Below are 22,520 nucleotides of genomic sequence, written 5' to 3'. Positions count from 1 at the left end.
AACGAGGGAATACAGCCAACGATGACGGCCAAAGCCAAGGAGTCACTCGCTCTAGCGCAGACGCACCCTTTATCGCGCGCTATCTGTCAAATGATTATGTGACCCCGGCTTCCATCTTCCCAGGGCGCGCAGCGAATACATTCCCGTCGCCCCAGCCTTGACTCCCGTCATCCCCGCCTTGACTACCGCGCACAATCGCCCCTTGGGTGCAGAGGGGGAATGGGAATTTTCGCGCGACCGGGTGGGCGAATTGACGGGTATGTGCCCGCGGGATGGTGGGGAGAGTGATGCACGCGGCCCGACGCCCACTGATCCCACAGGTCCGCCCGGGACGCCAACTGCGCCCGGACGTGGACTGGCGGAGCGTGAGAGGCGGTTCGCCGCGGCGGACGGCGGCGAGGGGCGGTCAATGGGGGCGGGGAGCGGTGAATAGAGGCGCAGCAGGCGGCGGCGGGGAAGGGGACGGGGGCTTTGAGCGGAGAAGAGTGGCGCGTCGGGGCTGAGGAACGTCGGGGGATGCAGAAGGGTATGACAAGGGCAGCGGGAGAGACCTCATCGGAGCGTGCTAGAAACAGTCTCGGGGATCGAGGGAACTGCCTAGCACGGCTCCGGCAGGAGAGCGGGCCTGACTGCAGAGAGCAATGATGCGCCGGAAGGGGAAGGCCGATTGTGGGCCAAAAGGAGAAGGGCTGCCGTAGGACTGGGTCCGAAACGCGCAAAAAGCGCGGTCACGGGCATTCAGAAAGACGTCGAAGAATGTGACATGCATGCGAACCTTGAAGGGGCCCTTGATGATGATCCAGCATCGGTACCCTTAATTCTGCCATTGTTCACTGCCAGCAAAGGTAACTGATCAGAGAGATAGGAAGGCCAGGTCAGCAAGAGTGCCATGACGAAAATAAGACGGCAGACCTTCTGGATAGAATGAGGGGGAAGGGGCCGCTAAAGACTTAAATGCCTTGTTCACGGCTCCTATCAGCGTGTACGCTGAGGATTCGGACGACACATACACTGTTCAAGGTGATTCACAAGAAAGCGCGAGTCCCGGTGAGAGCGTCTGGATGCAATGAGAGCCGACTTGAGTCTCGAGCAACCGGAGGAGGCAACAAATCCGGCCCGGTCCGTCAGCGGAGGGCGCGACGGGCGCGTCACGTTGCACTCACGTGAGCGCATGTTGAACTTCGGATACGTTCGACCAAATCCGACATCTGGATTTAGCAACATGAGAACCGCACGGAGTGTCGACAGAAAAGGCACAAGATATTTGCTACGTCGTGGCACACCATCATTTCCACAGCAACGGTACGAGCTTCACCGCTTCGCATTTACGGCTAAAGAGCCGTTCCCGCTTCGTAAGATCCAGCAGCGCGGGTGGCGTCTTCGCGAGCGTCGTCGCTTCCCCCACATATGAGCTTTGCCGATGATGAACAAGTAGAAGTAGCACTCACCGAAGGCAGCTTGCGTTAGCGGCCGATGAATCGCACGAATGTGCCCAGCCCACCCCTCCGGCATGACCTGGATCCGCCTATACCGCGGCGCGTCGTTGTGGTAAAAAAGCACGTCCACGACGACCGTCGTCCGGACCAGCTTTTTCAGCTCGTGCTCTTCCATCCCCATTGGCGAGAGAAGGTGCGCGGTATCGGAGGTCGCGCTGCAGAGGTTGAGGGTGAAGCAAAAGGGCGCATCTGGGTCGGCGAGGCCTTCGCGGAGGTTTGGGTAGTGCTCTTCAAGGCGGGCGCGGACGGTCGCAACGAGAAGTACAACTTCGCGGGCAGTGGAAGATCCTGCTGAGGGAGGTGAGCACTGAACAGGAGAGCGGTTGAAAAACTGGCGCGTATCGTAGGCCTGAGGATCAATACTGGGGCAGTTATGGTGGTGTTGACCTTCGTTCCAGTGCGCTCGTTGACAGTCGCGAGAGCAGTACAAGCTCTTTCCACATCCGCAGGCGCGTACAGATGGTCATGAAACGCCGGACACTGCGAAGACGTGAGTGATAGCATGCAAACGACGAGGGAAGGTATCGCACAGCAGCGTAACAACAAGTCTCGACCAGCTCCCAGTCTTCGTCCGTCCTTTGCAGGGCCATCGATCCCCGCTCGAACAGCTTCGACACCTTCTCCTCGACAGCGGTGTAGCGTACCGAGGGATACGAATCCTCGAAGCGTGAGAGGTGCGCGTGCGGCATTGGACCAATCTCCTTCTCGCACTGCTACCTCATCCTCCAAATCCTATGCGTCAGCCTCAATTGGAGGGAAATTCGAGCAATCCCAGATACGCTCAACTCGATCTCGTCGATCCAGCAAAGCATGCGCATGCATCTCGCCGACTCCGTTGTGGCCCCGCCGCGGCCGCGTCCTTCCTTGTGCGCGTCTTTCTAACTAGGTGCAGCACCGCGCGGCACCCTTCTCGCGATGGTATGCATGCGTCGCATCATATATCGCTCGATGGTTCGTCCCACACGTTCTAAAATGACGCGCAGTGGGATATAAGAACAGGGGAAGGGGGCCCATTTGATTGGGTAGAAAGGTCTATGATGAGCGGCGCCGGTTGCAATGTCTATAATTGTGATATGTCAGCGTGCAATTCATCATCGAACGAAGACGGAGGCTTCAAGGCTTGCGAGGCAAACCTATTACGACACCTCTCACCTGCCAGCCTACCAGATCCGCTTGATTTCACTCACTTATATCCGCCACTTCACACGTCGACTGCTATCGCATCTACCTCAAGCATGCTTGACATACGAAGTTCACTCGTCGAAAGGCAATGTCGTCGGTTATGCTGGTGATGAATGCGTGGACAAAAAACGCTCTCCTCGGCGGGGAGTCGAACCCCGCTCTCCCGCGTCCGCCTGATTGACAGGCGGGTGTACTAGCCGATATACTACCGAGGAGATGATTAGCTCTAGAGTAGTGCTTGTTGCATTATAGTCCCAAACAGCAGTGCGCATCCAAAAAAGGGAATCAACGATCACTTTTGATCGCATTGTACTTGAGTTCTGTGGGAATCCCCCTCAATCGGCCAAAGACGAACTCCATGGTTTTGCGCGGAACTCAGTGCACTCACAGCAACTCGGGACAGACGGAGTCACAAAAGTGTCTTGAGGCTTTGCTGCGACTCCTGCGATAATCAGGGTCTAACAAATGTACAGCACACATCATAGCCTGGGGGAAGGAATTGGTGACATGATGATACACGCAACAATCCCAGCAATTTCTGAGCGCAGTCCTATCCGAATCAAGAAGATAGGGCGACCCTCGCCATCGCCAGCAGGTCTGTCGCACCCAGGTTCGAACCAGACTATCCGGGAGACCGGTTCTCGTGATCCGTGCACGTACCCATGACACGCGATGTGACACTGGCGTGACATCCCCCCGAATGTGGCGCGCCGGGCTCTCCTTCTGCGTCCATCTCTGCCGAACTACGCAACCTCTTCAGTTTGTTTCTCGTAACCCAGATTCCTCTCCCGACACAGATATCCATTTGTCATATTTATCCAACAGCGCCGCATTCGTTTGCAGGCGCCATCGTCCTTTGCTTTATCTATCGAGTCATTGTTGTTAGAGCGGTCTCACTTCTTTAACGACTAGTGCGTGGCCCCTTCCTCCTCCACAGAGCTGGTACTGACGTCCTCGTATAGATTCGTCATACTTTCAACCTCCAAGTCTCATACAACACACGATATTCACCTCATAATCACATAATCGGTCAACTTCTTGTACCCATACCTCTCGCACGATTCCATTCGACGACACGTAGAAGGACACATCCGGACGGACAGGGCAGAACTCCTAGCGTACCTACATTTGATCCCCCAGCGTTGACGTCGCCTTCATTGACGCCGTCAGCCACTTCCACAACCGCATATCACACGTTCTATGCCCTCACGCGCGTCGAAGAATGCACGGCAGCAGCGCAAGGATCAGCAGCGTCATTACGGAGAAGGAGAAGGATTGGGCACGTACACGCCCGACGCGCCGAGCTTATCGGCTTCGCCGGCGGTGCGGCCCTACGAGATAGACGATATCGACATTCTGGACGGGGGCGCGCTGCTGCAGGAGGAAGTACCGCGGGGCGAGGATGTCGTTCCCGCGAGCACGAACGCCCAGCAGGACGAAGGGAGGGTCGCGGATTGGGGTACCGCGCTCGTCGATGTCGAGGTGCCGGCGACGACGCCACAGTGTCCTACACCGCTCTCCGAGCCGGAGGAACCACGGGCAGTGCGCGGCAAGAAGCATAGGAAGGGGAAGAAGGACCCGGGCGGCGTCCTCGACGAGCTGCGCCGCAACGGACTGCTAGGCGCGCAGCCGCAAAGCGAGATCGCAGAGGCGCCGGGCACCTCCCCGGAAGGGACCTTCGCGGGCGGCGCAGAGGGTGCTTGGTCCAAAGCGGAAGGAAGCGAGGGCGTGCGGTCACCGATACTGGCTTCTCTGTGCGTGCTCCTGCGCTACATTCTGACTCGTTGCTGACCGTTGGCTATAATAGCGAACAAGCGCCCGCGCCTTTCTCAGGCTTCCTGTCATCCTCCTCCACCGTGGAAGCATCCTCCACTGAAGTGACGCTCAATTGGCCTGCTTCCGCCATATCTCGCGCGACAAGCGCCGAGGGAGAGATGCTGCCACCGCCCCATGGAAGCGTTGTTGCACCCGCCATGGCTGTTAGACGCTCCTCGTCCGGTGCGTGTCATCATTCTCCAGCTCCTTACAATAGCTGACGATCCCTCACTCTCTTCCTCGCTCTTCCTGCTCGCCCCCTCATACTCCCTCTCCACGACATGGTATTGCTCCCTTGACATCCTTACACTTCTATGCCCCGCCTCGTATCGCACCTGCCTCATGGATTATGCATGTCCGATCATTTCCCCTCATGCGACGCCCGCTCGCCTGGTCATGGGACGCTCTCCTTCATTCGCCTATCATGGTTCCTTGGGTATTCTTATCGTCATGTCGTCGTCGTCCTCCATGTTTACCGTCCGATGACCTTCATATCACCCTGACCTTGTCTGCGTCACCCCACCTTGGTCATGTCGACCGCTTTCCTGTATCTCCCCGCTCCTTCTGCGTCACCCTGCCTCACCTCGTCACGCCTTCTGCCTCCTGACTTGCGTTCTAACTCCGCCCGTTTCTTCGACTCATATCGCGTGTACCTTGATCTCACCCCGTCACGGGGCATTCGTCTATTCTACGCATGCCTCCTTACCCCTTCATGCTTGCTGCCTGGCCTTCTATCCCCTTCCTGTTCTTTCATGACCGCGATGTTGTGGTATCGTTGTTGTTTTCTGTTGCTGATCGTGGCTGCGCTACCACGCACGAACGACATGTCACTTCGCTTTTGACCCTTCACTTTACTCGTTCGTCCCGTCTTTCATCTTGCCTTTCCACCTCTATCATTTACTTCCTTTTGTTCATCACTTCCTTTTTCTCTCTATTGTTGTTTTCTATGCCTGCCCCATGGCTTTGATGTATACGTCGACGGCGTCGCTTGATCTCCTACGGTCGCCTATTATGACATACTCACAACCATCTCTCGACGAACACCCAACGACCTCCTGCGACCGCTCCTCGTCATTTTCGAACGGCTGCGTTGTTTCTGCTGGCTCACCATCACCTTCAATCTCCTCGCGTCGGTCATCATCACCCTTACCTTGGTCGCCGTCGTCACCTACGGCCACCCGCTACAACTCGCCTACCATTTGCCACCCGACTCTCCCTGCCACCCAACTATCTCTGGCCCGTCGCGCGCGCCGCGACCTGCGCATCGACCTCCGACTTTTGTCCTCAGGCAAACACGGGCGGCTGCCATCGCACGGAGGCTACGCGCCGTCACCGTCTTTCATGTCGACGCCGTCTTCCGCGTCTACAAACGCATCTTCTGCATCGTCCCAGTATCCGCCATCCCCCGCTGGCTCGCCGCCTACCGCCTCGTCGGCCAGGAGGCCCTCCGCGTCGTCTTCGGTCAAGGCGCTGGCACCGCCACCCATTACGTCATCACCAGCACTTCGGCAAAGGCCGCGCTTTGAGGGTGCCTCTGGTGTCCCGCAGGACCCTGCGCCTACGAACGAGGGGGTTGGCGGAGAAGAGGGCACTGCTGCGTATGGAGGACCTGCCGAGATGCTCTACCCTGCGCGGGAAGAGCACAGCGCTGCAACGGAGGAACGTGCGTGGCAGGCGAGCATGGCGGAGGCGTTTAGGGGTGAGGCTATGGGGATGGAGGAAGCCTTCGATGGAGAGGAGTCGAGGATGGAGCAGACTTTGCGATTGGGCGTAGGGAAAGGGTGGGAAGGGGTCGCGGCAGCGGGAGGTGGGCGGTCGACTTCAGGAGTCGATGCCACGTCGCGCGGACAAGTCGTAGGCAGAGGTGAACTCAAGCGGTCCGGCTTTGAGCCCGAGCAATCCCCGCAGTCTGGTGTAGCGCGGTCTCTGCGCGATGCATCCCCCGTTCACCCTGTTCGTCAAGCTTCCCCGGTCCAGCACGTCCGGCGCGCGTCTGCGTACGAGCGCGCTCCCGTACAGAAGCGGACCCCGCCGACTCATCATCGGACGGTGTCCTCCCCTCACGAGCGATCATTGCCCTCGCCGTACGGGCAGACGGCGACGTCTTCGTATGATAGGCAGCCCCACGAGCGCTCGATGCCGTCGAGGCGTCGAAGCATGGCTCGGGCGAACGTTCCCGATATCGACACGCTGTTGGAGACCTCGCGGGATACCATTCGAGGTAGGGGTCCGCCAGCACGCGATCTGCGCTCGCCTCGGGAAGTCGATGAAGTGCGCCGGGAGACCATTCGCTCGGCGGAGTGGCATGATGTCGGGTCCAAGTATGTCTTACTTGCGTCTCTTAGTAGCAGTTATTGAAGCTTGAACAGGCGGATGTTAGTATTGGTCTACAGCGACGAAGTGGGCGGAGTGGAAGACGACATTTCGGAGTACGACCAGGAGGACGACTTCGTCAATGGAGATCGTGGTGGTGGGCTGCAGCTTTGGGACTGCACAGACCTTGCCGGCGTCAGGGAGCTGCTGAGCATCGACGGCCGCGCGCTGGCTGGGATTGGCAAGATCGTTTACGCCGCTCCGCTGCCTCTGCGCCCGGGCCATACGGAGATCTTCATCGGTGTACTGTGAGTTTTCTTCTGACAACAGGCATACGATAGTAGCTGATGGATCACAGCGTCAACGAGCGTGACTCTAGCAGCCTTATCGTCTACTCGCTCGTCTCGCATGAGATCGTCAAGCAGGTCAGGCTTCCCGGCCCCGCCACGCAGTTCGAGTCTTCGCGTGACTGGATTGTCGTCGGTCTTGCTGCTCCAAAGGCAGAACTTCGCGTCTTGTCCTTGTCGACATTGGAGGTTTTGGGAATCGTCCCCGGAGTCGGTCTACACCTATCGGTACCGACTCATGCGTCGGCCTCGCATACTTCGGCCAGTCAGCAGGACGTCAGCAAGTCCGCGGTTGCCAACTCGCTGGAACCTGTCTTTGCTCTTTCCGGTCGACTACTTGCGTACGCGACCGCTCCGCCGGATGCTGCGACGGCCTCGACGTCTTTCGCGAGCATCAGCGCTGTCACCGCGCCGGCCGACATCAGTTTCGCTTCGGGCTTAGGCAGCGCGGCTAGCGGCCTCAGCCAGCTCGTCGGGCGCGCTGCCCGAGGAGAGACAACCCGGGAGGAATTGACGCGCACTCGAGATGACCTTGCGCGAGCGGGTGCGAGCGTCGCTGGGGCTGGTGTGAGCGTGGCGGGGAGCGTATTGAGCGGCTTACGTGGTATGCTTGGAGACGAAGGCAGTCGAGGAGGAGTGGGGAGATTGTTCTCACGTGGGGGATCGACTTCGGCAGGATCAGCGAAGGCAACGAAGGAGAATGGGCAGCAGCGCGTGTCGGGTTCGCCACCATCCGTACCGACAACCATGCCTCGTGCGAAGACGGAAGGATATGGCGTTGTCGTTGTCGACCTGACGTCTTTGGCGGTGGGAATACTTCTTTTGTTTGTACAGAACGAGGCTGATGAATTTGACATAGACACCGATGGTAGCAGACAAGGGCAGGGAAGCGGATCATACGGTGCCGCGTCAAGTTGCTGTACTTCCGTCACCGGGACAGCCTATTTCGCGCGTACGTTTCAATGCGGAGGGCACGCAGATACTCGCCGCGCGCTCCGATGGTACAAGCGCAGCGGTATGGGCGCTCAGTCCCGACGTCAATCGTAAGCTTGCGTCACTATTGTCCCAGGTATCAAGCTAATGCTTCGTAGTCAGTACCTCTGAGCAAGCAGATGGCGATCTGAGGGAGACCGCCTCGTTGGTGTACACCCTTCGCCGAGGTCGTACGAATGCGGTTCTCGACTCGACTGCTTGGGCTTGGGATGGTCGATGGGTGGCTCTGGCCAGCAAGCGACGCACTGTCCACGTGTTCGCGACCATGCCCTACGGCGGACCGCCTGATGGCTACTCGCACGTAGAGGGCAAAGTTCGTAACCCAGCCAGCCTGCAGCCTCTTGGTGTCGAGACGCATCCCCTCGTTCGCCTCCGCTTCACGCGTGTCGATCAGGGCCATCTCTCACCGGTCGCCGATAGCATGTATCCGGCGGGAACCGCAGGTCACGGCGCGACTCAGAACCCTGCACCTCTGGCTGTGATGTTCCTTCGATCGAACGAGCAGCGGAGGCTACCTGCGTCTCTGCAGCCTACCAATCCTCTTACCAACTTTGTGCCCTCGACCAGCGCAGGGCGTCTATCCGTATCTGCCGGACGCTCTTCTGGATCATTCGGGCGATTCACTCCTTCAACCAGCGCAGGCCGCTTCACCCCGTCAACCTCCGCAGGTAAGATTGATAGGATTCGTATATCCTCTGGAATACTGACGTGTACCTAGGTCGTCCGACTTCTGTGCTCTCGTCGACCTCAACCGGATCCGATGCCCCACTGTCGCCTCGCGGCCAGGCCTCTGCATCGTTCGGTAACAACCATCAGGACGTGCTTGTCTTCGATCCTGCCGACGGGACTCTCAGCCTCCGACGCATCACGACTGAGATTCGACCTCGGGATGCAGGCGGCATGGCCGTCTCTATCGCCGGTACCAGCATCTCACTCTCGACTTTGGGCGCTCTAGGAAGAAGCCCCAGCGTTGGCGCCGGCAAGCCTGGCGCACCAGGTATCAGTCCGGCGAGCTCGGCGAGCGGCGGACGCGACGAGGCTTCCATGGTGCTGTCCGCGACGGAGGACGTGGTGGCGACCTGGCGGGTCAGGCGCGATCCCGAGTGGACCGAGATACGGGAGCGGGTAGCTGTGGATGATGCGCACGTTCCACAGCAGCAAGTCGTCAATGCGAAAGAGTACGTCCTTCACTCTCATGATGATCCCTGATGGCTCATCGGTTCATGTAGTGCGCTCGCTCTCGCGGAGCTCTCAACATTTCCTCGTGCATCGGCGATGCTTCCGCGCTCGATATACCTTACTCATCAATTCACTTTCCGGGCGTTGGGTAAGTTCACGCATACTCCTTCATGTCCGCAGCCTAACCTGCATGCAGGAGAGGATTACCATGCTCTCTTACGCCAGTATCGCTTCACTGTGAAAGGGCCGGTCATTAGCGTGCGACATGAAGTCGTTGCCAAGCCTGGTGCAGCGGATGGCTTCGTCGATGGGATGGATGACATTGAACCAGAGAGGGCCTCCTTCGACGCGCCTCTCGCTCATGCCATCTCTGCCGACGTCGGTGCTCCTGTCCAGACGGTACTACCGATGCTTCCCAACGGCAGGCCGAGAAGCTTCATGAGCGGCATACCCAGCCTACCTGCGCGCACGCCAATACCCATCCGTGTTCCATCTTTGTCGTCGCGGCGTGCATCGACTGGCGGTAGTCGCACTTCTTTCATCGCCGTCGCCGACCGCATGGGGGAAGGCATCCGACGCGGGTATAGCAAGATTCGTGCTCCATCGCATGGCCCAGCTAGTGTAGACGAAAGTGTCCCTCTCGAATTCGACGAGGAGGACGAGGACTTCGCGCCGCGGGTGTTCGAGGATCTCGACGCCGAATCAGAGGACTTCGAGGAGTTCCCGGAAGCCAGCAAGCCGGCCACCGCCATCCGCGATGGCATTCATACGCGTACGAATGGTCCCAAGGACGCTGACGTTCTCATCCCGGATCTCAACTCGGGCAAGTTCGCACTCCGTGCACGGACGACCACCGACCAGACTGGGCACGCAACGTTCTCTTTCCGGTCCCCGTCTCGGCCATCGCCAGCGGCCCGGCAGATCACCTCGAGCAAACACCGATCCAGCGCGACTCCAGCTGCGGACGAAGGCACGTGGGGAGCCTGGGATGTCGAGGGTGTGTCGACGACTGGTGATGCTCAGTTCGACGACTTCGCTGGTGTCGCTACCTCATTCGATGATCCAACGTTCATGGACGCCGACAAGCGGATGCCAGGCGATATGTTCAGCGACGCCGTGGCCTCGTCGCGCGGCCCTGCTCTGGGCGATCGCACCGCAGAGGCGGGCGATGGAGTTGGCGACGAGCAATCGGCCGAGCTTCGGAAGAAGAAGTCGCGCAAGAAGCGGCGTATAGTGGATGGGATAGAGTAGCTTTTGGGATAGAGAATACGAAGACCGGGCGATGGGGCAACGCGGTCAAGCTGGATGTACATGTAAGGACAAATCAAGTGAAAGAATACAATGTTACATGTATCATAGTAATCTATCCCCAGTCAAGTATTATTCAGTGTGAACTCTGGAGTCGCAGGTATACTCTGCACGCTAGGTAACATGGCTGCCGTGTACAAATGTTTTTCAACGTCTCTGTGAGTGTCGGTCTGGATGTCCCTCGTCGGCCCTCCTTTCCAAAGGAAAATACGGTGCTATGTGAGCGTCTCCATCCCTATCTCTCGTCGCCGCCCGCTCCTTCATCGTTGCCCAGTCCATGGACATGACTTGGGCGCACACATGGCCCCGCGGTCGCCAAATCATCGCACAGAAGACGATGTAGGAGTTGTCCTGGTCCCCGAAGAGCTCCTTATCCAATGCGACAGAGTATGTGGACGTCAGGCACCCGACTTCGACTGTCACCTGGATGGTGTAGGGGCTTCCCGGATGAGGCGCCTCCTTGAGCTCGCGCGCAATGCTATCCGCGATGTATGATGCGTGCTTCAGCACATACCAGCGGGTGTAGAAAGCCGCAAAGTGAGCGTCGCGAAAGGTCAGATCACCTGCAAAGGTCCAGTCAGAAGAGCCGCTCGAGAAACCAAGCGCATTCGTGAATACCTTGCGTGAGCCGGATTAAGCTATTTCCCATAGGACCGTCGACACAGTAGCGCTTGTGATCGGCCCAATCGGCGCGTTGGCAGTTTTTGGAGCAATAGCGGACGTTGAAGCAGGGGCAGCGGCGCATGTCTTGCGCCGGCTGCCGAGGTACGGACGGGCACTGCGGATATGGTGAGCGGATTCAACAGAAAGGGTGAGAAACGCACGTCGGGGTTATGGCAAACTTCCTGGTGGTAGGCCTGGCGCCACACCTCCAAGCGTTCGTATATGGCGATATCGAACACCATGCGCTCCTTCGACTGATCATCCTCTGAGTGCCGGAAGAAGACCTTCTGCGTCGCCGTCAAATGGGAGAGGGCGCGTAGGACGCATACGTGCGTCCCATGCATCCTGATGGTCGCAAACGCGAGCTTGAGGTGATTGTCCTTCATCGGCCACGCCATTCCCGGGGTCTCAGAAATCGCCTCCAGCCTTGTCAAAAGTGGCAGAACACCCGCGCGCAATGCCCATGCGACGGTGAGTCCGCTATCATCCGTCGCCCAGATGGAGTTGAGCACGCTGGGGATGTTGCGCGCTGCCGTCCATCCTATCCTGTTCGGCGCGTCCAGAAGCTTCCGAGTGACCTGAATAAGCCCTACGACAACATCCCGGGAATGTGAAGGCTGTGGAAAGAGCTCGCGGGCGAACTCTCCGAGTGCGATGATGCCATCGTCCATGGCGTCGACCGCCTGTGCTCTGCGCGTGGCGAGCGTCGCGTCAGCGAGCAGCACTAGTTGCCCCATCGCGAGTCGATAGAAGCGGCGAGGATGATGTTCGACGACGGCGAGGGCCGCTGGAACGCAGTACGGACTTGAGTTCTCTTGGACAATCTGTTTGATTTCTTCCGTAGTCATCGTCTTCCCTGCGTGCATGAACGTATTGCGGTGCTTGTCCCACATCGACCAGCGCACAGCGGAGTTGAGACGGATCAGACAGAGGTGGATGTCGGTGCGAGGAGTGATATACTTGTCGAAGCGCAACCAGAGGGTGAAGAGGAGCTTGTAAAGGAGTGGCGTGTGTTTGCGCAGCTCGTACATAGGCGGGTCAGGCTCGAAGCAGTGAGAGAGCATGATGCAGAGAAGCGTTACAGGAACGAGTTCCCGCCGGTCCGTGTGGGCGTGGTGCATTGGGTGCAGAAAGTCAAGCCAAAGCACCAGTGTGGGCCAGAGCGCCTGAACACAATGGGTCATCTCCCTCTGGATTCCAGACGCAGACCCATCGCCAGCGGTGCGCCGCAGCACCATGAAGCTGTCGAGCTTCGTCAGCTCGTCCACCACCCGTTTTATTTCTGGAGTGTTCAGGTCCCAGTGATCACTGGCCAAAGCGAAGGGATCAAGACGAAGGATGCGAAAAGTCTGTGGCCTGCGTAGCTCCGCTTCAGCCCTTTTCTTAGCATCTTGGCTATAGTTCGAACGGGTTGCTTGCGACATGCGCTTGCGAGGAGAAAGAGAGATAGTAGCGTGAAGAACGTCGTTCGAGACAAGAGTTTGACAAACAATGCAGGCGGACTCAATGCCGGCGAAGTTTGCGTTATCACGTGATTGGAAATGTTCGATTCCCGACCAATCCTTGGGGTTGGGTGCAAGGTTGGGCGTCTGTCGGATTTAGCTCATCCAGGTTGCAAGTCGCGAAAACTTCCCGAGAGGATTTTTGTGAAAGGGGGCGGTCAGTGCAATGTCATGCGGTCTCAAACAGGATACATTCAGAGGCAGATATCAGCATGCGTACGTGCGCCGAATGTATTTCATGTATGAGGGTTGCGAGATGCTGTGGAGAGACACCGTGGGCTCGGTAGGCCACATTTCTTCTCCCCTTCAGTGCTATGAGATACAGCATAGCGCATTAGGGCGACCCCTGCAACCGGCGCAGCTCGTCGTAAACCTTTCGCCACCGTCCGATAGGCCACGACCCCCGCTTCTTGATATTCCACTGGGCATCATTATCGAACGTGTCGCCTAGTACGGGAAGAAGAGGGGTATGATACGGGTCGTACATGCCATCGCGGGGAGGGTAGCGTGCGATGCTGCATCCGGCCGGAAAGGCGCGCGCAAGGAAGCCCGCGACCGCGGCAGGGTCAGCGACGGCGGAGTCGGCGAAGTGCATGCGCACATGGTGCGCGACTGGAGCGCTTGCCTCAGATGCATCTGGGATAGCTGGGACACTGGTCGCGTCAAGACGCAGACACAGAACCCGAAGGTCGCGGCAGTGGTGCGAGAAGGGAAGGAGCCCCGCGAGTGTCGTTCGCACATCCTGCATGAGGCCATTGCGCCCCTCCGCTGTGACATCGAGGACGAAGTGCTCGAGAAGCGGGAGTGCCCTGGCCACCGCTTCGAGGTCCGCATCCGTAGCGTCGATCCAGCAGTCGAGACCGAGGTGTGTTAGATGCGGGTAGACGGTGAATTGTAACAGGCAGGAAGCGGGAAGCGCGCCCCAGGTGGGATCGATGTAGGAACACTGGTAGTAAAGCAGCTGCCGGATCACGCTCGGCGCCAAACCTGACGCAAGAAGTTCGAGTGTGTTCTCTCGGACATCACATCTGCATGTTGGGGCTTCCTCTTCGCAAAGGATGTGGAGGGATTCCACTTCGAGAGGCGCCTCGGAAGTTTGTCATAGGAGTAGCTCGACGAGAACGTGATCGTGCGCATTGATGCGGAAGTGTTTGACGGGCGCTGAGAAGACGAAGGGCTCGACATCTTCATCCAGCGAGAAGTTATTTCGCAGGGTAAGCTCAAGCGACTCCAACGCATCATATTGACCGAGATGGACAAGAGCTGGAAGGCGTGTATCGGGAAGGCCGAGGGTAGTCAACGAATTGAACCGGAGGATCATGTCACGCAACGCATTGGACTGCTCTATGTCGCATGGACCATCGGTGTAGATAGAGAGCCTTTTGAGGTCGGGGCAGGCGGTAGGAAGATGCTCGTATAGCGCGAAATTTTCTTCTTCCTGCATCAGACGCAAAGATAGAATGACTTCTCGAAGACTGGGCGCGAAGAGACTGGGGAGATCCAAGAGAAAGGCCGGCGAACACGATTCCGTACAGTCCAAGGTACGCAGGCGAGGGAACAGAGGTTCGCCTCCTGCGCATAGCAAGAGGTGCCTCATGTTTTCGCGACTGAGTCCCACTGACTTCTGTACGACGTCGTCGGCCTCCGCGCCCGCGCCCGCGCTTCCTCTTTCGTCGAAAAGGCCATCGTCGACCCCTTCTGCTTCGCCTGAGGGATCGGGACCGGCGACATTGCCTAGTACATCTCCCTCATTTTCCGGAAGGCCGTCGTCATCGCCGTCTTCTACCTCGTCCTGAGCGCCATCGCCCTCAGAGTCAGAGTCATCGTTCTCGTCTTCGTCCTCCTCTTCTTCATCGGTGAAGTAGCGGTTTCGGAATCTCGAGTATATCCCTCCGTCTTCCTTGACGAGTTCCAACACTCTCACACGACGCGCGTACTTCTGCGCTTCGAGCCAGGAGTCACGAGATGGAGGGCCTGTCAGGATCTTCGCTCGAACCTTCAGCACTCGCTAGGCCCAGCGAACAAATGCACTCACCAGGTCCTGCGCTTCAGATGTCCCCGGACAATCACGGATCTCGCACTCAGGGAAGAGCTTGAGGATCGGGACCAGCATCGTCTGCTTCTCCCAAAGCACTTCCAGACATGGCCCGCACATCGAAGAGTGGGTGAGCGCGAGATTGAGGACGGACGCTAGAGATTCCTCGCGCAGCTCTCTCGCAATTATCAGGAGAACTTCAGGGATTTCGAGGCAGCGATGAGCCATTCGAGGGCGTTGGAGATGGTGATGGCGTGAAAGAACGAATTGGGAACAAAGACCGTTTCTCAATGGCGGTTCGCGTGCATTTCGGCCATCACCGCGGCCACGAGGCTGACGAACCGTGACATCACGCGTCTTTTCGCGGCGATGTTTCGTCACGCAGTAGACCTCTCTGGAAAGAGACACCCGAGAGAAATTTGAGCGCATCCGGGTCGCAGTTTATACAAGAGCAAAAGCCGTACAATGATTCGCGCCAATAAATGGTTCACCGCGGGCTTTCCGAGTCAGTACAACGCTTGCGCTATGGTCCCCGTCACCACCGGCCTGGCAAAATCACTAATTCTGCGAACCACGAACGGCGTTCAGGTGATAAGTAGCTGAGCTCCTCAGGGTCACGCAAATAGACCGGATTCTCTCGATAATAGTCACAAATCGATGGCAAATCCAAACGAGAGATATCATGCCCACAGGATCCGCAGGGGGGATTAGACAGGCCGCTTCTGGCGACAGCCGCAGGGACCCGCGGCAGACGCAAGCGGCGTCCGACAGCATGCTTCAGGCCCAAGGGCGCGAAGGCGTCCAACGCGGGAATGCGAAGACTTCCGGCGCAGGAACGCAAAGACAGGCGTCAAAGACTAGCTTCAGGTCCACGATATTCGGGATTCTCAAGAAGACGGGCGAGGTGGCAGGTAAATCTCTAGAAGCCGGCGACGGCGCGCGCACGTCGGTGGCGGAAAAAGCGTTCGATAGGGTGCTATCTCGAGAGATAAGGAGGCCGCAATCGAGCTTGGACCGGCCGGACTCGTAGACGCCGTCTGCTGACTGCTGTCCGTCGTGATATGCCAGCGAGGGGCAGCAGCGTGGTACGCCTCGACCAGGCGTTGGCTTACCTCTCGGGACCCTAACCCTCCTGATTTGCTAACTCCGCCTTCCGTAGAAGCCTGCCAAGGGAAAGGAATCTGGACGCTCAGTTGCATAATCGGAAGGGCAAGTCGCAGCAAATGAAGACCTAGACCAGTCATCAATGGGGTAGCAAGAGAGGACCTCGTACGAGTTCTCTTCAAGACCTTTCTATAGCTCTTGATCTCCGCATCGGGAGGTCCAGGAATCCTTGGGTGTGGAGGTGGTCGGCCGATCTTCCCAGTAAACGTGCACCCTTCCTCTAAAACTCCTCGAGTCGACCGTGCAACGGAGACAAGGTCGCTCATTAACGGGGTTCCAGACCATGGAGTAAGTTTCCGCACGTCGAAAGCTAACTCCCAAACGCGCCTCCGTTGCTCTGAAGTTCCACTCCGAGGATACGTCTCGAACGGCGTGACATCGACACCAACTGTCACGGCACGTGTCGCCGTAACGTCGGCGCGCGCCTCGCGGAGGGTACTGGTCCGCGTGTTGCGTCGTCGGCCTCCGAGACCCGGGTCTGTGTACCCATGCACGTCGTCGGGTACGATGAGCTACCGATGATAATGGTCGTCCGGCGACCAAGTCCTCCGTGTTTTCTGGAGGGATCTAGGGACAGATCTTTCGAATACCACGCCAGGACCGGCACCCCATCTCGCGCCCTTGACGGCGGAATATACTGGCTACTATGATTCCTGCGACGCGCCGCGTGAGCCGCATGGATCAAAGGGAGGAAACCGTAGATACCGGAGAGCAAGCTGACAGAATAACGAGCGGCGGAAGGTAGTGGAATGTCGAATAGCGTGTCCCGGAAAAAAGTGAGCTGAAAACCCGGAGTGAGGCTGAGAACTGATTGTAGTCGAGGTTGAAAGACCGGTACGCACTCACGCCTGTCGACGAACGAGGTGGTTAGATAGCTTCTCATGATGGCAGACGACAGGTGCGTCTGCGGGGGGTGCGATGAGTACCAACGGATATACGACCTGTATAGCGGAATATCAGACAATGCTATCTCCACTATGACAGGCTTCCGCCCACCGCATCAAGGGAATATCTTTAGTGTGCAGCCGCCGCAGATGGACAACACCCAGCTGTGCCCCTACCGGTCGATGCACGTACCATCTTCCCACCGACGATGCGCATACCCCACATTGAAGATGCATATCCTCGCACCGTGCGAGTGAAGGTTGCGGGGTTGAGGACGTCTGCCCCACTTCAGAAGAGCATGGGCAACGCGGTCTGCGCTAATCCTGGGAGTCCAACGACCTCTTGGGCTCATGCATTCGCCCATGAGATCTCGACGCGTTCATTCGTGAGACCCGGACGCGTCTTCCTGTGGGATCCTCAGCGCATGAAGGCCATCTTAGCAAGACCACATAACTGTGGCCACCTCACGTTAAACGCGCGCACGGGGTGCGCTGGTCGCCGTGTACAGCTGAGCCCGGGTACGCGAGCGATGGCCATCACATCGTCGAAGGTAAGGGTGAGCACACCGACGCGCAGCCCTCGGTAAAGCAGCGTTCAGATGTGTGTGTCCATCGCGACTCTTCTGGACATCGCGCTCCTTCGCGAGCATTCGAATAGGTGTAGTCGTTCGCCAGCCTTCGAATGGATACACTCATCCGCGAGCATCTGCGCGTCTTCCTATTCGGATATCCCGTTCGCGGGTGTGTGTCCATCCTGTCCTAAATCGCATGTGCATAAATGTCCACCCGATATCGCGCACGTACGCATGTCGATCCCGAGACCCTCCGAGCTGCTTTGAGGGGTCGTTCGTGAGCAGGGATCGATGGGAAGGGTGAAGAAGACGTGCCGCGGGCACCGGGGAAGATCATTAGCTGCGCGTAATAGATATCTGTCATGGTATTACTCGGAGGGCGAAGTTGAGGGAGGACATTCGGGCCGCAGGATGTGAGCGTTGGCGAGGGTGCTGTCAGGAGGATGAGGCGACACGGACTGAGGAGAAAAGGTCGCTCGGTATGCGCAGCACCCTCATCGAGGTCAACTCTGGGGTCGATCGAAGTGAAGTCCAAGCTTGGTTCAAGCTGCCTGCGAGGGAACTCCGCGGCATCCGAGGTCTTGATCCAGCAGCATCGTCCGCCGACGGAAGTCAACTTGCGAGTCGTGCGCCTCCGGAGGCCCGAGGGTGAACTATTGGTGAACTAGCTTGTTGCGTCGATGAATTGAGGCCTGAAGCGGAAGCCTTGAAGAGATTGCCCACGAACAAGGATGATGGAGAACGAATAAGTTGCACTTCGAGTCACGTACGCGATAGAAATACACAATAGATACAGCGGGATCATGTACAAGTACAGAGCGTTGCCGGCGGGGCAAGCGACGAGCGAGGGCGGTATGCGATGTCACGTCGAGGGCATGGGCATGAGCTCGTAGGCAGGTTCGCCGTTGAGCTTGGCGAGGTCAGGCCTGCAGACGCGACGGGGGAGGGCGCAGTGCGCCCCGACGGCCCGCCCGAGGCTTCCGCTGCTTCTTCATCTTCTTCGTCTACTCCTTCTTCTGCGCGGGTATACGGCGGCGGGAGGCGTGCGGCCGATCGGCCAGGGACTCGGGACGGTAGAGCAAGAAAGCAGGTGCGGGCGATGAAGCGGGTGCGAGCGATTGGTGGATGCGAGCAAATAGATATGGTTGATCGTGGTGGTGGTACATGTTGACGATGAGAGGGGATCGTGATGAACGAGGACGTATGATCGGTGAAGGCGGAGGTACAGAGACCTGGTCACAGCGCGGAGGGTCTACTGGAGGATGCGTGAGCGTGAGGGAAGGGGAGAAGGAAGAGGGGAACACACCTCTCATGCGCATACCAGGCTCGCGCGCCGCCTACTTGAACGGGCAGTCCGCGGCGTGGGCGCCGCGCCAGCCGCAGTGGCAGCACTGGGGGACGCTGGCGTGGTTGTGGGTCGCGTCGCTGGTCGTGGCGACCTTGACGTTGACGGGGGTAGACGAGGTCTGGGTCTGAGCAGTGCAGCACATGTTGGATGAGGTGGTTGGCAAGTCGAAGATCGAAGTAAACTGCAACGGATGTCAGAGGCGCCTCGGAAGAGAAGAACGCGTCGCGCACCTCGAAGAAAGTGCTGGGGAGGGAGGGATGGGTGTAGCTGGTCCGTGGTCGTGCTTTTATACGCGGATGGAGAGGCTCCCGCGCGGCACGGGATTGGACGCCCGGGTCGGGATGTGCTCGGGGCTAGGTGCGGGTCGCTATGACCATCCGGGGATACGCCAAATCGGCGGGCGGATCGATGACGCGGTTTCGATGCCGCCACGCGATGCGGGGCAGATAACGCCGAGATAGAGACGCAGGCACCCAGAATCGCCCTCTTGTCAGCGCAATGACGCCGACCAGAGTCCCGGCCTCCTCGAGTCGCCGCTTTATGGTCGACCGCGCGCACTACGTCTGGCGGAACTCTCTGTTGATTCATATCTCCGAAAATTCTGTTGCCCTTGGCCTTTTTTCGCGGGTAAATTCGGTGCAGATGTCGCACGCCCAGAGGTTCTTCGCGCTTTCAGTGGCTTTCGCGCTCCCTCTCACCACTCTGGTTTCTTCGAATTTGTAGGCGCGCACATCACCAGGTCATTCGTGTGAACAAGAGCGAGGCGCGATGGCGGACACAGAAGGTAGCGGAACGCCTGCGAACGCGTTTCTCTCGGGGTCGAGCCTGCTGGTGGTCGACATTCTGCCGCGAACAGACAGTCGACGCCTTGTCCCTTTTCTCCAATTTTATTCGCATATACAGATTCTCACGGTGTGTATACTTCTCCGAGCAGGCTTTCAATCAGAGGTTAGTCAGTCGGTTAGTTGATCTACACTATTCAGCGCTGACAGTGCGGTCCCCAGGCTTGGCGAGCCCCGACTGCACGAGACCGCGTATGACGGGGACATGATACTAGTTCCCATGTCGGGCGAGCGAGCATCGGTCGCGCGGCTGCGGCGCAGACAACGTCTGGACAGCGACCTTTCGCTCGATGGCGCGTTCTCAGTCGATGGACAGAGAGTTCGTAGCTCATGGACAGCGCATGCCGCGGACAGGCGGCGTCTTTTGGAAGCCATCCGAGCGGCTACTCCCGCGCCGCCCATCCTGCAGCCTGGCCCTCTCCTCCTGCTCGCTTCCTAGTCTCATTTATCCCTGCCCACCAGCGATTCCCCCTCACCTCGCCTTCTACCGTTCGACCTGTCGCTTGCGTTATCTGCGCCGCGCCTCCGCTGTCGTCGAGGACCTGATTTACTCTTCTGTGACTTGCACCCTGATCTTTTCTATGGAATACCCTCAGGTCCCTCGCGCCCGCGCCATCCGGAGGCGCCCCGCGTCCGCTACGTCCGGAGGGCGATGACAGACCGCCTGCGGCGTCCCCCGGAAAGCATAACTTTCTGTATAGCGAACGCTGGTCCGGAAGGCACGCACACTGTAAGAAAGGCAGGGCGACCGCCTAGAGCGCAAGACGAACGCTACCTATACGCAAGACGAGTGCCCCACAGTACGCATGACGAGCGCCCGGAAGCCTATATGCGCGGACACGCCTGCGAGGCTTTCCTTAAACCGAGCTGAAGCTTTCCTTCCACCGAACGCAGCACGCGCTAGCGAGTTTCCTAGAAGGCATCTTCGTGTTCCTCGACGGCTTCTGCGAGCTCGACGGGTGCTTTCTGTACTTGGTGCTGGACCTGGCGGCGTCTGGAGTGCTCGACGGTGCACGGGTGACGCGCTAGAAGGAGCCCGCGCTCTCGACTGATATACTTCTGCTGTACGTTCCACTCTCCGAGCGCAGTGAGAACTCCCTGGGTGCGCGTTTGAATACCTCCTCTCCATCACGCCTCTGTACCTGCTCGTCAAGCGCCTTGATTCCGTGTTGACGTTCAAGTCCAATATAGCCGCCCGTCGACGAGATCGCTTTCTTACCACCTAATTCATCGCATCGTACGACTTCTTCGCACTGTATTACCTTCGTGCATCTGATGACCTTGCTTGCGTATTTACGAGACTGGCAGGCGCTCGTTTACGTGCGGACTAGTTCGAGGGAGAAGGGGAAGAGTAATGTTCAATAGAGAGCTTGTGTGCGAGGTGACTCCAGGCCTAGTGATCTTCTCATATTCACCGGTATACGCATCTTGTTAACACCGCCATACGCATCCACCCCGTCGATCCCGTCTCTCCATTAGCCTCCGGTGCGTGATGTTGCGGACGAAGGTAACGAACTCAATGGATTGGGCGTGCCTTCTCGTCAGATCTGGGTCAGGTCAGGGAAGCTCTACCGCTTGACCGCTCAGCAGATCTAGAGCACCGCCTATGTATACAACGAAGGTCATGCTCGCCTATACAACGTTCAGCGAAGGACTTCCAGGGCACAAAACCCTCGCGCGAGAAGCCGACACATCAGCGTATTCACTCGCTTTGCTATTCCTGGGCATCGTATAGGACGTATGACCATCTTCATACTCCCACTTGACTCGCTAGCTTCTCACTTCGACCGGTCATCTGTGCCCATCTCAGGTCACCCGGCGCCCGAAGTTCAACTTCGACGATCCCGTGACGTCACGAGGTGCGGCCCGTGCAGCCCGACGCGGCATTCCCCGGTGGCGCCAATCCGGCTTGCCTCCTGCCATCACCTCATGGAAGCGCGCACCCCTTCCCCGCCGCCTCGCCCGTCTCGGAAAGCTGTACTTCCTCCTGTTCCATCTTTCGCCTCATCTCCGCCTGCAATTGTTTCGCGACCGCACCTTTGTCTCGCAAGCGCGCCATAGAGACCGGCAAGCGGAAGCGAAATGGACATCAACACGTTCTTTCCGTCTTTACCACGGTCTTCGACTTTCCATTGTCCGTCCCTGAGCCATCATAGCACGGTATTGTTTTGACTCATTCTTCCACTGCCTTTCTCCATTTACGCCGTCTACCCATCATTAACGCCCTTTGCCCATCCCTCCGCGTCTCCGCTTTCCATTGTACCAATATGCCATAATCCCTCTGCATTTCTTGACTCCCTTCCATCTCCTCCCCGTACCCTCTGCCCAGAATACAAATGAAAACTTTCTATTCGCCTTTTTGTCTTTCGCACTGCTCCGCGCTCCACGCCTGGGTGGGCGGTGAATTTTCATGGTCATAGCGCTATCGCTTGCGGCCCATTATCTTTGATGCATCGCTCCACCGCGCGAGGCAGATCGGCCGCCCTTGGCTTGAGGTATCCGAGGACACGAGGCGCTGCGATTGTCCGCTCCGCGGCGAGAGGCACCCGTCGAGGTGCCTGTGCAGGACTATGGTCTGTAATCACTCGGGACTCGGTCTTCAGGTTGCTGTCGTTGAGGTCATGGGGCGACTTCAAGTATCCGGATAGGTGCCATGACTCGACGCGCGACTAAAACCCACCCTGTGCGTGCTCGTCTATCCTCCCCCCTTGAAGTGAGTAGCTCTCCTTCGTTCGCGCTGGATTGGAATTGATTCCGAGTCCAGGCGATAACGCGTAGCGCTGAACGATGTCCCGCAAGTCCTGTCTCGCGAGCTATCGGCGAGGCGCATGTTGATTATCGGCCGCATCGCTTGCGCTAGGCAGTTATCTGCGCACT

General features: G+C 58.2%; 7 protein-coding genes and 1 non-coding gene across 8 annotated transcripts; 4 read left to right on the top strand and 4 right to left on the bottom strand.

Annotated features, from left to right (window-relative positions):
• Window positions 1-1,285: 1,285 nt before the first annotated feature.
• Window positions 1,286-2,185, bottom strand: SCHCODRAFT_01091971 (uncharacterized protein; the record flags this gene model as incomplete). Its single annotated transcript, XM_003033565.1, has 4 exons — window positions 1,286-1,395; window positions 1,449-1,827; window positions 1,884-1,976; window positions 2,027-2,185. The coding sequence occupies 4 exons, from the start codon at window positions 2,183-2,185 to the stop codon at window positions 1,286-1,288; spliced, it is 741 nt and encodes a 246-aa protein (XP_003033611.1).
• Window positions 2,186-2,811: 626 nt separating this feature from the next.
• SCHCODRAFT_t46 lies at window positions 2,812-2,893 on the bottom strand. The gene has a single exon. It is a non-coding gene; the product is annotated as a tRNA-Asp (tRNA).
• A 985-nt stretch (window positions 2,894-3,878) lies between these two features.
• Window positions 3,879-10,576, top strand: SCHCODRAFT_02491924 (uncharacterized protein; the record flags this gene model as incomplete). The annotated part of the gene is made up of 10 exons (XM_003034134.1): window positions 3,879-4,432; window positions 5,782-5,954; window positions 5,995-6,814; window positions 6,863-7,114; window positions 7,165-7,720; window positions 8,013-8,196; window positions 8,245-8,814; window positions 8,865-9,324; window positions 9,376-9,473; window positions 9,522-10,576. The coding sequence occupies 10 exons, from the start codon at window positions 3,879-3,881 to the stop codon at window positions 10,574-10,576; spliced, it is 4,722 nt and encodes a 1,573-aa protein (XP_003034180.1).
• Window positions 10,577-10,780: 204 nt separating this feature from the next.
• SCHCODRAFT_02685116 (uncharacterized protein) lies at window positions 10,781-12,561 on the bottom strand (the record flags this gene model as incomplete). Its single annotated transcript, XM_003033564.2, has 3 exons — window positions 11,458-12,561; window positions 11,252-11,411; window positions 10,781-11,196 (listed from the first exon to the last, which is right to left on the bottom strand). Exons 1-3 carry the CDS (start codon window positions 12,532-12,534, stop codon window positions 10,781-10,783), a joined length of 1,653 nt encoding a protein of 550 aa, XP_003033610.1. The 5' UTR covers window positions 12,535-12,561.
• A 418-nt stretch (window positions 12,562-12,979) lies between these two features.
• Window positions 12,980-15,087, bottom strand: SCHCODRAFT_02531479 (uncharacterized protein). The gene is made up of 3 exons (XM_050343545.1): window positions 14,834-15,087; window positions 13,922-14,794; window positions 12,980-13,885 (listed from the first exon to the last, which is right to left on the bottom strand). Exons 1-3 carry the CDS (start codon window positions 15,059-15,061, stop codon window positions 13,133-13,135), a joined length of 1,854 nt encoding a protein of 617 aa, XP_050201463.1. The 5' UTR covers window positions 15,062-15,087; the 3' UTR covers window positions 12,980-13,132.
• Window positions 15,088-18,185: 3,098 nt separating this feature from the next.
• SCHCODRAFT_02613772 (uncharacterized protein) lies at window positions 18,186-19,060 on the top strand. The gene is made up of 3 exons (XM_050344627.1): window positions 18,186-18,708; window positions 18,760-18,982; window positions 19,032-19,060. The coding sequence occupies exon 1, from the start codon at window positions 18,313-18,315 to the stop codon at window positions 18,622-18,624; it is 312 nt and encodes a 103-aa protein (XP_050201462.1). The 5' UTR covers window positions 18,186-18,312; the 3' UTR covers window positions 18,625-18,708; window positions 18,760-18,982; window positions 19,032-19,060.
• A 419-nt stretch (window positions 19,061-19,479) lies between these two features.
• Window positions 19,480-19,871, top strand: SCHCODRAFT_02180889 (uncharacterized protein). The gene has a single exon (XM_050342000.1). It carries the CDS (start codon window positions 19,570-19,572, stop codon window positions 19,768-19,770), a length of 201 nt encoding a protein of 66 aa, XP_050201461.1. The 5' UTR covers window positions 19,480-19,569; the 3' UTR covers window positions 19,771-19,871.
• On the top strand, window positions 19,676-20,740 carry SCHCODRAFT_02613770 (uncharacterized protein). Its single transcript, XM_050344626.1, has one exon. The coding sequence runs from the start codon at window positions 19,985-19,987 to the stop codon at window positions 20,297-20,299; it is 315 nt and encodes a 104-aa protein (XP_050201460.1). The 5' UTR covers window positions 19,676-19,984; the 3' UTR covers window positions 20,300-20,740.
• The last annotated feature ends 1,780 nt before the right edge of the window (window positions 20,741-22,520 follow it).

The sequence above is a fragment of the Schizophyllum commune genome (genome assembly GCF_000143185.2).
Source record: "Schizophyllum commune H4-8 unplaced genomic scaffold SCHCOscaffold_3, whole genome shotgun sequence".
Classification (NCBI taxonomy): Eukaryota; Fungi; Basidiomycota; class Agaricomycetes; order Agaricales; family Schizophyllaceae; genus Schizophyllum; species Schizophyllum commune.
The sequence above is the reverse complement of the archived record's forward strand: the minus strand, read 5'-3'. Positions and strand labels throughout refer to the sequence as shown.